General features: G+C 45.4%; 1 protein-coding gene across 1 annotated transcript in view; it reads left to right on the forward strand.

Annotated features, from left to right (window-relative positions):
• The first annotated feature begins 416 nt into the window (after positions 1 to 416).
• Positions 417 to 15,586, forward strand: part of LOC136645736 (calcium-activated potassium channel subunit beta-2) — a 96,211-nt gene continuing 81,041 nt past the window's right edge. The window contains exon 1 of the mRNA XM_066622124.1: positions 417 to 508. Within this exon, the coding sequence (XP_066478221.1) occupies positions 417 to 508 (92 nt within the window). The remainder of the gene's footprint in view (positions 509 to 15,586) is intronic.

Below are 15,586 nucleotides of genomic sequence, written 5' to 3' on the forward strand. Positions count from 1 at the left end.
ATTAAGATGCTATCCTGATAAACTTCCCAGTCTTCAAGGAGGACAGCATTGCCCTTCTGTGATGTGTTCTGAGCAGGAGCGACCAAGCAATGGGAGGGAATTGTTTGCAAAGCTAACAATAAATCCGGTTTGGTCCCATAAGCCTTTGAGAATTTAACTTGGCAACTGACCCAAAGTGAAAATCTTCTTAAGACCGTTCAAGAGACAAGGTCATCCCATGAGCTGTGAGGTTGCTGCAGGCTGCACTACCTTGGAGAGGACTGGCACATTGGTCCAGGTTCGTTCACTTGAAAAGCAGCATGATCAGCTTGTAGGGATGGAGAAGAGAGCATGGCCATAGTAGAAGATTCAATCCTGAGGGATAAATGAGTTACTTCAGTGGGTTCTAGTAGGAGCCCACCTTCAACTTTGTCCTGATGCCAGAATATATTAGTCCAGGAGAAGCTGTACTCAAGGAAAGGGGGAAGGTTCCAAGAAGACCCAGTTCGCCTAACCCTTCTAAGTACTGGTAAATTCTCTCTCTCTCTCTCTCTCTCTCTCTCTCTCTCTCTCTCTCTCTCTCTCTCTCTCTCTCTCTCTCGCACTGTCATTTCTATACTATCTTTTAAGTCTTTCCGTGAAACTTTGTATCAAATTTTGAGACCATGGAGAATCCCTGCTACACTGACTTGTGGTCTGACCATTTTTACAAGTGATGCTAACACCTTGTAGTCTGAAAAGTGCGGCTACTGGAAGAGAGTGAACTTGTTTGACATTGATGGTATATTTTAGCCAAAGAGAAGTTCTACAATGAAATTATTAAACAGGGAAAAACACAGACAAAAAACCAACTGAAGCATCACTAGTGAAAGTGGCCTGCGCTTATCTTTTCAAATGGTGTTAAAGACCTCTATGTTGTTTGAGTAATCCATGTAAAAACAGGCAGTGCATGATGCTAACAGATTTTTTTTTTTTAGCAGAGCTGCTCAATGTGGGACACTTGACTCTTGACATGGTGAAGTGTGGGTAGTGAGGTGATGCTCTTGCTTGGCCAATTAGGACACCATTAGATACATGTGAGAGCATACAGAGCTTATGATGGAACGTAGAGTAGAAGTGCGTGGATTCCAATCAGGTAGAGAGGAAATATTATTGCTTGGAATGTTGGTCCTGAAGATTGTAGTTCTTAAATTTTAACATGTGTCCTAAAGGTTTGCCTTTGCCTGGAAATTATGCTCATGGTCTTTAAAGTCCTTTAAAGTCCTCTGATCCTAGTTTTTTAGGAGAACAGTTGATGCTACTATGGTGAGAGATTGTCATCTGTATCTATTCTCACTTTGTTATCAATACTTCTTACATTCTGGGACTGAACTCTAGTACTGGAAAAGGTTTTGGAGATGAGTTTGGTTCAAATTAAGCAAGAGAAAATATTTCTTTACTCAGCGTGTGGTTGGTCTGTGGAATTCCTTGCCACAGGATGTGGTGACGGCATCTGGCCTGGACACCTTTAAAAGGGTATTGGACAAGTTTCTGGAGGAAAAATCCATTACGGGGTACAAGCCATGATGTGTATGTGCAACCTCCTGATTTTAGAAATGGGCTATGTCAGAAGGCCAGATGCAAGGGAGGGCACCAGGATGAGGTCTCTTGTTATCTGGTATGCTCCCTGGGGCATTTGGTGGGCCGCTGTGAGATACAGGAAGCTGGACTAGATGGGCCTATGACCTGATCCAGAGGGGCTGTTCTTATGTTCTTATGTACAGAATGGCATGAAATGAGTGGCACTGTATGATAGAACTTATTAAGTCACTATAATTCCATTCGTGGAAAGATATTCTAGGCATACCATAATTCTAGCATGTGTACAAAACACCGATGCAGCATATACGATGTATGCGGCATGTACAATGTGGTATAGTAGATGTAGTGTTGCAATGGGCTTCTTCACACATGGCCATCAGACTGGTTTCTTACCATTCAGCAAGACTTTCCTTGGCATGACCCAAAGTTAAAATCCTAAGACCATCAAAAGGCAAAACATCTTGTCTGCCGCAAGTAGCCACACAGGGCTGGCTACTCTGTTAGACAGAGAGGGAGAGCAAGTCCCCTTCCATTTACCCTATATTTATTTTCTTAGCCACCTTGTTTTCTTCTGCTAAAAATGCATTTTTGCAAGCGCACGTCATGCACAGTGGTGTAGCTAGAAGGGGTGCAAAGCACTAAGTTTTACAGGGAGCCTCACCACAGTGTGCAAGAGGCCCCTCTTCCCCCTCCCCCTTCAGAGCCATTCCAGGCAGTGGGAGCAAAATGGAGGCATATGCTTGGCTCCAAAGGTGAGAGGGAGCTGTCCCTTGCATGCTGCAGTAAGGCTCCCTGCAAAACTTAGGAGGTCACCTCAGGATAAGGGGACGTTTGTCCCCTTGCCCAAGGGTAAACCCCAACAACCGAAATGGGTCAACTCAGACTTGCACCAGCAATACCATTGGCACAAGTCAGCGTTGATCCATGCAGGCAGAACTGATCCAGGAAGGAGGTTCAGAAACAGGCGCCCTTCCGGGGCCTGATACGCACACCTCCACCCCATCTCCTCCCCGATCCACACACACACCTGCCTTCACCCTACCCCTGCACTGGACTTACCTGGTCCAGTGGGCATCCTGACAGCCGTCAGCATGCACAAAAAGGCTCCAGCCTTCCAGCTGGTGCACCAGCTCCCTGCGCTGTCACAGAGAACTTTTGTAACAGCACACACTGATGGAACATGCATTTTGCCAGTATGTTTTTTAGTAAGGATTGGGCCAAAACATGGGTTTGTGTTGGAATCAGGATGCAACACCACCTGTAACGGAGGACAGGCAGGCAGTGTAATGTCTAGTCACCTGAGTCTGCTCCTCTTGCCCCCTCTATGGTTCTTGCAGAAGATGTGGTCCTTGACACTGTTGAAGATGTGGTCCTTGACACTGTTTCCTTCCTCCGCTCCTTCTCACATTTTCTCCTTTCTCCCTCTGCAAACATTGCTGAAGAAGAACGTGTGGGATGCATCCTCTGTCTCTTCAAAGGCAGACCGCATCCCCTTCCCCCATACTTCCACCCAGTTCTGTTCCAAACTAGTAGGGCCTCTGAAAATATCAGAAGATGCATGTATACAACTATGAACTGTGATTTCAGTATTTCTTATGAAACCTTAACCAAGCCTCTGCTCCTGTGTACGTTTTATTGATAGCAACTAACCGGGTGGAATATTTTTACCATAGAAAGGGAGTGCTTTTGCTAATTACTCTGCGTCCCCTTCTCTGAACAGTTTGCTTCTGCAGGATGCGTACAGAACTTCTTCAGAATTCTGTGCAACTATGGCAATGGGAGACGTTCTTGTGCTGACACACCTTAAAAGTCCAGGACCACAATCCACTTATCTTTGTGGGTCAGCTGGCTCTAGTGTATACACAGATCTTCCCATAATGGCCTTCATTGGAAAGGAAGTTTTAAGGGATATCATTTCATATTTTAGTGCCAGGGAGAGATTTCATTGGAGGGGAGGCAAGATGCAGCAAGTTGTAAATTCCTGCTGTCAAATCCATTCAAGCACCTGCACCGGGGTGAAATCAAGGAGACGGGAATTGAGAGGTTGTATTTAAGGAAGAGCTGATGATCTGGTAAGGAAGAATAATAGAGTAGGTTCTCCTTAACCATAGGCATCTTCAGATTTCAGTACCCACAGATGACAAGCCCACTGCTGGAGGACCTCAGAAGACCTCTCGGATGAGACCAGCAGTCACTTCTGGTCCGCACCTGCAACTTCCAGTCATGTCTCGAGGTGTTCTGAGGCCCTCCAGCCATGAATTTAGTTATCCATGGAATTCTGTATCCACAGGAGTCCTGGAACAGATCCCCCATGGATAACAAGGGCCCATTGTACTGGGTGATTTCTTCAGGGAATTTGTCTTGCTTCTCTATTCTTCGTAAAAATGTAAGGTATTGGAAGTATTGTCCTTTTTTCCTCTTGGATTTTTCTTTTCTTTGATTTTTCTTGTCCACTGCCTGAAGAGGAAATGGAGGAGGTGCTTTGTAGGCTTAATTAGGCTAGATTGTCCCTGATACAAAAAACTCAGGTTCCAGCAAGGAATGCTGGGGTGAAGGAGTGATCTTATCCTTTCAGATAGGACATAATAAACATCTAAATGCAAAGAACTGCCCCTACCGCAAGTGTGGGCTTCATAATCTGAGGAATCATTAGCAAGACGCCCCCAGAGTTCTCCTTGGCAAAAGCCTATCCTCACCACCCTCGGGAACCATTGCTTTCTAATGAGGTAGAGTTCCATGTGGTGTAGTGGTTAGAATATCAAATATCAGACTAGGAGCTGAAGGAGGCAGAAGTTCAAATCCTACTTGGCCATGGTACTCACTTGGACCAGTCACCATCTCTTGGCTAGCCTGCACAAATCAACTTGCAAAGGTAACTGACTCTTGCCCATTGGTGAACAGGAGGCTCAGGGCGCAATCCTAACCCCTTATGTCAGTGCTTTCCAGCACTGACATAAGGGCAGTGCAGCTCCAAGGTAAGGAAACAAACATTCCCTAACTTTGAGGAGGCCTCCGTGAGTGACACGCAACTGCAGGATGCAGCACACGTCCCATTGGCACCGCTATGCCAGTGCTGGAAAGCACTGACAGAAGGGGTTAGGATTACGCCCTCTGTCTCACATGTAACCCCTCTACATATTCTCAAACTGAAAAGACGACAAGCCCTTGAACTACTTGGAAGATGCTCCTACTGTTTCCTGTCTTCTCCATAGACTGGTAAAAATAAAAGAAGACCCCACTTCATGCCCAAAAATGGGCCAGAGGATTTGAGGAAGAAAAAGGCTCCTATATGAGCTGGCCTGAGGTTAGTACGTCAGGGGCCCTGATCTTCTTCTCTGGTTCACCAATGAAAGATATGCAGCTGTCAAGAATGAGGGAGAGGGCCTTCTCAACAGTAGCTGAACAGTTGTGGAAATTTGTCCCTAAAGAGATTAAGCAGGTCCCCCCAACCACATTGTCAGCAGATGGTGAATAACTTTCTGTTCAGGAAGACTTTGAATTCTGCTGCTTGGAACGGTTTTCTCTTCTATGTTCTTAGACTGCGTCTATCTGTTTTTAATTTGTTGATGTGTTTTCATGTCAATACATTTCAATGTCAGATCCAAATATTTTATTCCTATGCATTTGTTGTAAGCTGTGTTGGTATTTTTTATTTAAGAAAGAGGGTATACATTATAATACTTGTAATCTTTTTATTTCAGCCAGGCTTTCCCATTTTGATCGCTGGGCCAATTTGGTGTTTCTATCGGCTGCTTCAGATTTGCTTTTGATTTTACCGACTGACTGATTTTTGGTTGCATTTTAGTAATTTTATTTGTTGTGCCTCCCTAACAGGAGGGGAAAGTGCAGGATAGAATTAAAAAAAATAGGAAGAAATAAAATAAATATTGGACAGTAAGTCAACCACCATTGTATTATTAACATTATTATTAACAGTATTTATATACCGCTTTTCAACTAAAAGTTCACAAAGCGGTTTACAGAGAAAAATCAAATAACTAAATGGGTCCCTGTCCCAAAAGGGCTCACTAAAAAGATGCAAATGAATACCAGCAGACAGCCACTAGAACAGACAGTGCTGGGGTGAGGTGGGCCAGTTACTCTCCCCCTGCTAAAAAAAGGAGCACCCACTTGAAAAAGTGCCTCTTATGCAATTAGCAGGGGTAAACTCCTATTGTAGACTCCTATTTTCACCCGAATCCACCTCACAGGATTGTTGTAAGAATAACGTGTTGGGGGACAACATTGTATCCCACCTTCAGCACTTAGAGGAAGGCCAGGAAAGAAAATGTACATAAACATCCAATAACTGTGTGCATCTTTGCACACTGGGTTCTGTATCTGCATCTGTGGTTTCAAAATATTGTCCCTTACTTATGCATTCTTTCTCCTGTCATTCCCCACTAGCAAGGCTTAACTCTGTCTGTCTAGCACACCCATTTTCAACCACTGTGCCGTGGCACACTAGTGTGCCTCGAGTGGTCCACAGGTGTGCCACAGGAATTTGGGGAAAGATCATTTATTAGTAGGGCCAATGGGGATGTGAGTCCCCCACTGGCAGTATGGTGTGCCTTGTCGGTTGCCAAAATCCTGATGGTGTGCCTTGACAATTTTAGCACCTTATCAGTGTGCCACGAGATGAAAAAGGTTGAAAATCACTGGTCTAGCATCTTTCTCAAGGCTGCCATTTTAATTTTGCCTGTTAGCTTGTGTGGATCCTTTTGAAATGCATCTCATAAGAACATAAGAACAGCCCCACTGGATCAGGCCTGCAGCTATTAATGAAGGATATGAACCACTGACTTTTTTTCACACATCGGATGGGCCCTCGGAAGCAAACTCAGGTTGCATGGATGCTGCTCATCATGAACTTTAAGGCTTGCTAAGTAGAGTGGCCTTGCGCTTGACTATGGTGCATTTGACTGGAAGCAGCAGCTTGGCTGGTGGGATTATCATGACAATCACTGAGGAGTCAAAATGCATTTTCATGAAATTCCTGTAGGGTTCAAGGAAAACATGTCAAAATATAGTCCCAGGGCTGAAGTGACAAAAGATCATTGTGAAGATTTAGAGCCCAATCCTGAGCTCTTCAGTGCCAGCTGTATACCACAGGTGCTGGGTGTTATAAACATGCCATAAAGCATGTTTATGGCACCCTCCGTGTAGGGGCCAGTGGCAGCAGTCCAGCGCCAGTCAGCACTGAGCTCAGCGCCAGACAGATGCCGCCTGGAGCAAGGGAAGAGCTCCGGGTGGAGGTAAGGTTTTTTGGGGTGGGGGAGGTGTTCTGGGGTGGGAGGAGGACAGGGGGTGGGTTGGGAGGGGAAGGAACCAGGGCAAGAGTGGGTGGGGCTGGCTGAGCCCAGCTCCGCCAGAACCTATGCTCCGTGTCAGGCTGAAAAGCCCAAAACAGAGCTCCTCCAGTCTGTGCTGAGAAAATATCTGGTGCAAACTGGAGAAGACTCATTGTAGGGCCTGCACCCTTACCTGAGTGAAGGGCAAAAATGTCCCCTTCCCCTGAGGAGATTCCAGCGGCTGCCACAGCACCCATAGAATACAGTAACCATTTTGGCACCACTGCTCCTCCCCAGGCACTGGGCAGTTTAGGATTGGCTTGTTAATTTCTCAAAAATAATGTCTGATAAGCAATGGGTAGGGCTGAAGGCTTATGGTGTAGCCAAGAAGACACAGGTTGACACTTGATCTTAGTCAAGAACTCAGAAGGGGATCTTGAACACACAGCTAGTTTCACAACCTCAGCTCCCCACCTGTAAAGTGGGGATAATATAATACTAGCCTGCCTTGAAGAAGCCTTAAAAGAACTGTCTTTTAAAATATATATATATTTCTTATATTACCCTTTTTCCAAGGAGCTGAGAGTGAGATACAGTATGTGACTTCCTCCTCCTTTTATTCTCACAACAACCTTATGAGGTAGGCAAGTCTGAGTGATTGTGACAGGCCCAGCATTGTTCAGCAAGCTTCACTGTTGTGTGAGAATTTGTGAGAACACAGGTCTCCCCAGTTCTAGTCCAGTGCTCTAACCACTACACCTCACTGATTCTAATAGAAGGATTATTTTATTCATTTTATCTTTAAAAATTTATGTCCCACTTTCTCAATGATTCATGGCAGCTCAGAGAAATATATAAAAAATACAGTAGGATAAATTAAAATAATAAAGACAAAAGTCATCATGACAGCTACCAGAAGCTGGGTGACAGCTGCATACTAACGGCACTCTATGCCAAACTTTCATGGTCTACATGCAATAACAGTTGCATGTAGATGTTAAAACAGCATGGAGGACAGAATAGACCCATTCAAGACATTATAAGCAGCATCTTTTGGAAACTACCCAAGAAGAATCAGAGCCACCAAAAGTAGTGTAGTGCCCCAAATCTCTGTTGCCAAGAAATTCAGAGGGATGGTAGCAAATGCCTCCAGGAGGTCCAGCACAATCAACAGGGGGACACTCCCACATCTGATTCCCCAGCTTAGATCATTTACTAGAGCCCAAAGATCTTCCATTCCTAAAACTAGATCAAAAACCAGATGGAAATGAGTCCAGATAATCGCTCTCAACCAGGAACCTCTGGAGTTGAGGTGCCATCACAAGCTTGAGCACCTTGCCCCAAAATGGAAGGTTGGTCCAGTATCTAGCATCCGGTACGGTGGGACCTGCAGAGGATTTAGGGCCTTCTCGGTAGTGGCACCAACATTATGGAACTCCCTTCCCCTTGATTTGAGAATGGCTCCCTCTCTTGAGAGTTTTCGGCGAGGCCTGAAAACACTGTTGTTTAAACAAGCCTTCTGATTTCTGGCCTTCTTAACATTTTTATACATCTTTTAGTTTTTTACAGGCTTGATTCCTCGGTGACTTTGCTCTTTTATTCTGTCTTTTAATCTGACTACTGTTTTTATGGCCTCTGTAATGTGTTTTTAAATGTTTTTATCTGCTATGTATTAATGTTTTTAAAATCTGTTTTTTTTTAATATGTTGTTAGCCGCCCTGGGTCCCGTTAGGGAGAAGGGCGGGATAAAAATTAAGTTTTATTATTATTATTTATTATTATTTCTTGATTGAAAGCTGCATCACTGCAACTTTAAAGCAAGATGGCAGCAGGCACTGAACAGGTAATGAATGTATTAGCCTCCCAACTCACTCAGGTAGTCTTCCTATGGCAGATTCTATAAACCAGGACAGGCAAGGGTTAAGGGTTAATGCAGGCAGGCACCCTCATTCTTCCAAAGAACTTGTTCAAGTAACCTGTCCACATCCTTAAAAGCTGGGGGAGGGGGAGATGCCAGAGGGGCCAGCCAGTGGAGTGGCTAGAGGGGATGCAAAGCACTAAGTTTTGAAGGGAGCCTTACTGCAGCATGCAAGTGGCCTCTCCCTCTCGGAGCCATTCCAGGCAGTTGGAGCAAAATGAAGGTGAACACTGGACTGGCTGTGAAGGGAAAGGGGGGCCACTTGCACACCACGGTGGGGCTCCCTGCAAAACTTAGTGCTTTGCACCCCCTCTAGCTACACCACTGGGTCCAGCAGAGTACCAGCAATCACACCTTTGCTTCCTTGTATTATGAAGGCATGTGCTTTTTTTAACCATCGCATGTAAGCACTCTCTTAGCATGAGCGGCTGCCTGAATTCACTAGAGCTGATGTTATCCTCATGGAAAAGAAGGACCTGTTGTTTTGACCACCCTCCACCTCCGCACTCCCTTCAGATAAACAAAGAGACGAGCAGTTTGCTTTGATTTGTGCTTGGAGGAAGAACCAAGTTGCTACACTGCCAGCATCTGTATTTAAAGATCATCTGATGCGCCCGGAAAGAATGTAAGGGTGACCCACTGCCCTGGCTTCCTGCCCTTGTTGCTTTCTGAGCTGGCTGACTGCCAGCCTGCCTGCTTGGTTGCAAGCCTGCATTCTTTGGGAGATTGTTGCCTTTTTGCCGTGGTTTGCTTCAGATAGCTTCTCTGTTGCATTTCAAGGGTGAAGCATTTCTCATAAGCGTAAAAGAAAATGTGCTTCCATGACTCAGTGTTTTAGGGGGTGGAGGGAAAAACAATGGCCATAATATAATGTCTGGAAAACTGAATGAGATGCTAGTGACAGACGGTGCCTTTCGTCACTGATATATGCTGACCAGTATGGTCTGATTCAGAAATGCATAAATTTCTGAAACTTGGTGACTAAGGGCCAAATCACACATTAAGTACAACATAAGTGCTTGTGTGTTACCTTTAAAAATAAAAAAGGAGCTGTTGGGGTCCTAATCCAGATTGAGACTACAACATAGAATGCTTTAAGCCAGGGCCTAGGAGAGAGGGGTAAAGGGGGTAATTTGTACCCAGGCCCAGGGTCAGAGGGGAGGGCCAGGAGCCAAAGGAAGGGGCCCAGAATTTTCCTGGGATCTTACATTTTCCAATCTCACCCAGACCCACTGCCCATATGGGATGCTGGGGGCACTACCATGGGCACACAGTGGCGACTGCTGCCACAAGTCATACACACCAGGCCCAGGAATGCATACATTCCTTAACAGTGTCACATCTGGGAGGAAACGGACCTGCTGCAGTAGTTCTTTGGCTTGGGAGCTGCTAACCATGGAGTGTATAGGGGCTTAGCGACACAGCTATGGGACTGCAGCTACTGCAGAAGTCAGTTTTGGTGTGCACAGGACATTTTTTTTTTCATTCTAGTGTAAGCCTAAGTACAACGATGCTAATCTCTTGCAATGATTTTCTATATTTGAAAGATTTTACAGGGCACAATCCTAATCCCTTATGTCAGTGCTTCCCAGCTCTGGCATAGAGGTGCCAATGGGACATGTGCTGCATCCTGCAGTTGGGTGTCAGTCACAGAGGCCTCCTCAAAGTAAGGGAATGTTTGTTCCCTTACCTCAGAGCTGCATTGACCTTATGTCAGTGCTGGAAAGCACTGACATAAGGGGTTAGGATTGCGCCCACAGGGACTTAGGAGTGAGTTCGGTTTTCCGTATTACTGTATCTAGCTGCCAACGCCGGGCAGGCAGGCAGACATGAGCTCTGCATTGGGAAGCCTGGTATACCTGGGCTCCAAAGACTATTCTGACTGTTGCCATTTTCCTCCTGCCTGTTTTGCCCCCATTCTGCCCACCCTCCCTCCATTCTGATTCACTCCCTCCCTCTTTGGGAGGGGGCCCAATAGAAACTTTTATCCCCTGATAAAATTCCTCTCAGAGGCCCTGCTTTAAGCCTTTGCCTCACTACAGTTCTGGTCCAGATCATGGGGTGACCAGATGTTCTCTTTTTCCTGGACATGTCCTCTTTTTAAGGATCAAAAGTCCTCTTTTTAAGGAGGAGTAAATGTCCTCCTTTTCCCTGTGAGCAGGCCCTTGCAGGTAGGGCATAGCTTTCTTGTAATTAATAAATTATATATAATAAATGCAATATAGTTTTAAATGTAATAATACGTAATATAGTGTTTACATGAAATCAATATATGAGTGATTTTAGCTTTTATTTTGTCATACCCTACATTTTCTTGGATGTCCTACATTTTGGGGTGCCCTGTCCTCTTTTGCAGTTATGTCATCTGGTCACCCTGGAGCTACTGTGGCAGTAGGAGCAGGCCTTGGAGTACTGCCACCAGTTTGCCACCTGCCCAGCCCATCACCTGAGGCAGAGTTTTCAACTGGCCACCTGACTGGGCCGGCCCTGGATGGCAGCAGCAAAGAGCTAAAGTCCCCTCCACCATGCCACACCTCCTGCTTCTGTTTAGAAAAACAAAACAAAGATCATCAGGATTGTAACATGCAGTTTGGGCCAGACACTTTCCCTCTCAAAACTGAGGAGTTGCTAAAACATCATGCCCCTTTGCCAGTGATAAAAATCAATTAAATCATAAACAGGCTCACTTTGGTGGTTGCCTGAGCCCTGCAAGGATAGCAAGGTTTATCCTTGCTGAAGGATAGCAAGGTTTGTTCAGTGCTCATTCAGAAAAGATGTGGAGCTGTTGAGTGCCAACAAGATGTTGTGGACAAAATGTTGGATCTGCTCTAGTGAGATCTGAGTTCCAATTCTGGACAAGCCATGAGGCTCTGTGGGTGATTTTGGGCAAAGATCAACCCTTTTTCACACTTTCAATGAATGGGTGGAAAAGGGAATCAGGATCACTTGCTGTCTCTGCTCCTGCTGTCTCTACTCCATGTGCTCATCTGAGGGTCACCACGTACAAGCATATGAATGAGACACACATTGGCTTTCTCCATGAAGTCAAATGCACTGCAAATACACTGCATTTGCATTTGTATGCATTTGCATACACTGCAAATGCCAGAGCCCCACATTACACATGCAGAGTCATGCATGCAGATGTAAAAGTTGAGACCTTGCAGGTGTGAAGTTCAGCAGTGGGAATTACAGGTGGAAGCCTAATCCCCATATACAGCATGTGAAATGGCCTAATGTCTCCAAGTAGGGCAGGAAAAGACCCCTGTTTGAAGCACTGGAGAAACTCTACCAATCAGTGTTGACAGAAACGAGCCAGATGGGCAATGGTCTGACTCAGTTGAGGGCAACTTTGCAAGTTCAACCTCAGAATTAGGGGAGAACCATAAATGGACTAGCTTCCTGTGAGGCACTAGTCAGGATGGTTTAAACACGTCTTATCAACAGGCAGGGTCTGGCCCATTACTTCCTGTGCCACTAAACACTCACATGATCTGTTTCACTAGGGGGAGAGAGAGAAGTGAGGGTGCTGTGTTCAGCCACAGACCTGTGCCATCCATCCATCAAGTTCATCTCTTAGAAAGTGAATGTTAATGAAGCTCAGTCAACCCTGTTATGATCTGGGAAGAGTACTTTTACAGGGTGCTGGGCACAATCTAACAAGCAGGTCTCTGTAAGGCACTTGACATGTTTGTCTCTCAGGTTGGGAATCCCAGAAGTTTAGAGCCTTATCCCCTGTGCCAAACTGCCAGGCTCTCTTTCCACTGCAAGCCTAGCAGACTGAGGTCTGCGCTTCAAGGGCACCATCTAGACTGCAGTGTCAAATTGCCTATGGAGTCAGCAGACCCTAAGAGTCAGTCTTTGTCCACTTAAAAAGTACTAGGCTCAAAGACTGAGCAGCTGGCCTCTGGTGGGGGGATACCGCCTAACTCCTCTCCCTGATTGCTTGCTTGGATCTTGACCTTTGCTTGGCTATGATAATGCACCTGCCTTTGACCCTTCTGATCCTTGGTTACAGCTCTAGAACTCAAGCCTTGCCTATTTGGTATCACACACCTACTTCTGGCACATTTTTCCAGCCACATTCTGTTTCCCAGAGTTCTTGGGATTTTTCCTGGACTGTTCTGCTGCATTGCTCCCATCCTGACACTGCTGATATGCTCAGTTCTGCTCTCTCCTTGGCTGATGCTCCATCAAACCCTCAGGCAAGGTCTCCTCAATGACTTTCAAATTCTCCCAATATTGCCTCATTTCAGCCAAATTGTGTCAGCCTGCAGCATTGTCATTACTTACTGGCTTTCCACCAAATTTCTGAGCAGAGACTTGACTTGGCTCAATTAGACGTAGGGAGAAATAAGCCAGATTAACTGAAATACCTAATACTCTGGCCTTCCAGATTACTCTGGTCAGGCCCTGATAAAAATAGATGCAATTTCATTTCCTTCCTCACAGGGTGTCCCAAGAGGTTTGTTGGAGAGGTTGAGCCTCTGACTAAACAACTGTGTCATTTCAGTCCCATAACTCCATAACTTATTGCGACTATGGGCGCAGTAACTCCCATAGTCACTGCCTCTGCAAAATCCTAGCTTAACCCATTCCCTGTTTTTGACTCTTAGATAAGACCGAAATTCTGAAGAGCCCTCTTCATCAGCTTCAGGTCTGGGTTTTAGAGGTAGCCTATCTATGAAAGCAAGGGAGTGGCACCAGGTTGCAGGTATCTTGCTTTCTTGTGTGCTCCCATATGTCACCTGGTGGGCCACTGTGACATATAGGAAGCTGACCTAGATAGGCCCTTGGCCTGATTCACCAGGGTTCTTCTTATGTTCTGTTATTCAGCATTTTTTTTTTTTGGGGGGGGGGGGGCTATGAGCCTCTTTAAGGACCACTAGATTCCACAACTGCTGCATGTGTGCTGTGTGCTTTTAAAGTTGGACCTTAAAAGTCCTTAATACATTAATTCTCCTTATTTCTTGGTTTATTTTCCTGCCCCTATATGGCATTTCTTGAGTCTTTCTCATTCTAGCATGGTTGTTCTTTTGGTTAAAAAGACCAACCTAGCCAGGTTGAATCCAAAGGGGTGGCTTCTGCAGACCCTGGTGCTGTCTGCATGACCACTGCAGCAGTGCAACAGCATGATACATGATCTGTTCATTCATTCATTCATTCATTCATAATTTTATAGACACTGTTTATAGTTCAGCACAATACTATAGTGCAGTGTTTCTCAAACTGTGGGTCAGGACCCATTAGGTGGATCACAAGCCAATTTCAGGTGGGTCGCCATTCATTTCAATATTTTATTTAACAAGCTACTATGTATATGTTTTTAACAATGATAGTAAATGGGACTTAAAAACATAAGAACAGCCCCACTGGATCAGGCAAAAGGCCCATCTAGTCCAGCTTCCTGTATCTCATAGTGGCCCACCAAATGCCCCAGGGAGCACACAAGACAACAGGCACAACCTGTGTCCTGGTGCCCTCCCCTGCATCTGGCAATCAGAGGCAGCTTGCCTCTACTCCTGGGTAAGTGTGGGTAGAATTGCAGCCTAGGATTGTTAAAAGTTTTCCTGCTTGGTGATGTCACTTCGGTCATGACGTCACTTCCGGTGGGTCCTGATAGATTCTGATTCTTATGGGTCCTGGTGCTAAATGTGCGTGAACCACTGCTATAGTGCAACACTATAAAGATTAAAGTTCAGTGCAGGTCCTGCCCACAGGCCTGCAATCCAAAAGATATGATCCAAAAAGGTGGAGTGGGGAGGGAAGAAGACAAAAAGCAAATTCATGCACCAATACTAATGTTTCATAAAGTTACACAATTGCTGTTATAAAACTGAGTGGAACGGCTGTTAAAGGAGGGAGTTAGGGAAGGTGGAGGACCCAGAGGTAGTTGGTTCCGGCTGAGGTTCTAGAGTAGGCTTTGCTGTCATACCTTTCACTAGGGTGCAGCCAAGTGGAATTCTTCTGCCAGAATGATTTGTTTATCCATCTCCTCGCATTTGTTTCCCACTTTTCTGCTGCAAAAGGTTCATAAGGCAGCTTATGACACCAGTTTACAACACTGAGCCAGTAAAACCCTCAAGTGGTGAAAGCTATTTAAAGCTGGACAACTCAAACCTGCATAATCCAAGTACCCCTAAGTCACAACATGATCCCCTGCAAAGACCTGATCAAAGAGGAAAGGCTTCTTTTACTGGAAAGTACTGTGGGGTAATCTAATAGACATCACAGAAATGAGCACTGCACTGCTGAAAAAGCAGTTCGTGGTACCAGTCAGAAAGACCCCTGGTGCAGGGTTGTGCTTGCCAAACATAATGTGCAGGAAGTCTCATGAAACCAATCTCTCAAGTACCCTAAACCCAGACCATTCAAAACCAGAATGCTCATTCATCTTGAATTGAGCTGGAAATTAGGTGGCAAACACTCCGAATGATCCAAACAGTGAACATGTCATCTGTGGGACAATCTTCTCCCATTCATTATGGCCCACCCTTTTAGGTCATCTAAGGGGGCTCTCCTTCAAAAGCTGCCTCCATCCCAAGTTAGAGGGATGGCGGTACAGGGGCGAGCCTTTGTAGAGGCACCACAACTAGGGAATTCCCTAAGAACTACCCCCTCCCTCGTGGCTTTTCAGCGACAGCTCAGAGCACGTCTGTTTTGTCTGACGTTTGGGTGATGGGTTGAAGCCTGCCTCTGCACTTCTGTAATGCTGCTGTGGTTTGGCTGTTTCTTTCTGGACCAAATAGTTATCCCCTCCCCATGGTTCTACTCTGTGTGTGTGAATTTTTTTTAAAAAATGATTGTATATATCACC

Source organism: Tiliqua scincoides, chromosome 3, assembly GCF_035046505.1.
Source record: "Tiliqua scincoides isolate rTilSci1 chromosome 3, rTilSci1.hap2, whole genome shotgun sequence".
NCBI classification, from domain to species: domain Eukaryota; kingdom Metazoa; phylum Chordata; class Lepidosauria; order Squamata; family Scincidae; genus Tiliqua; species Tiliqua scincoides.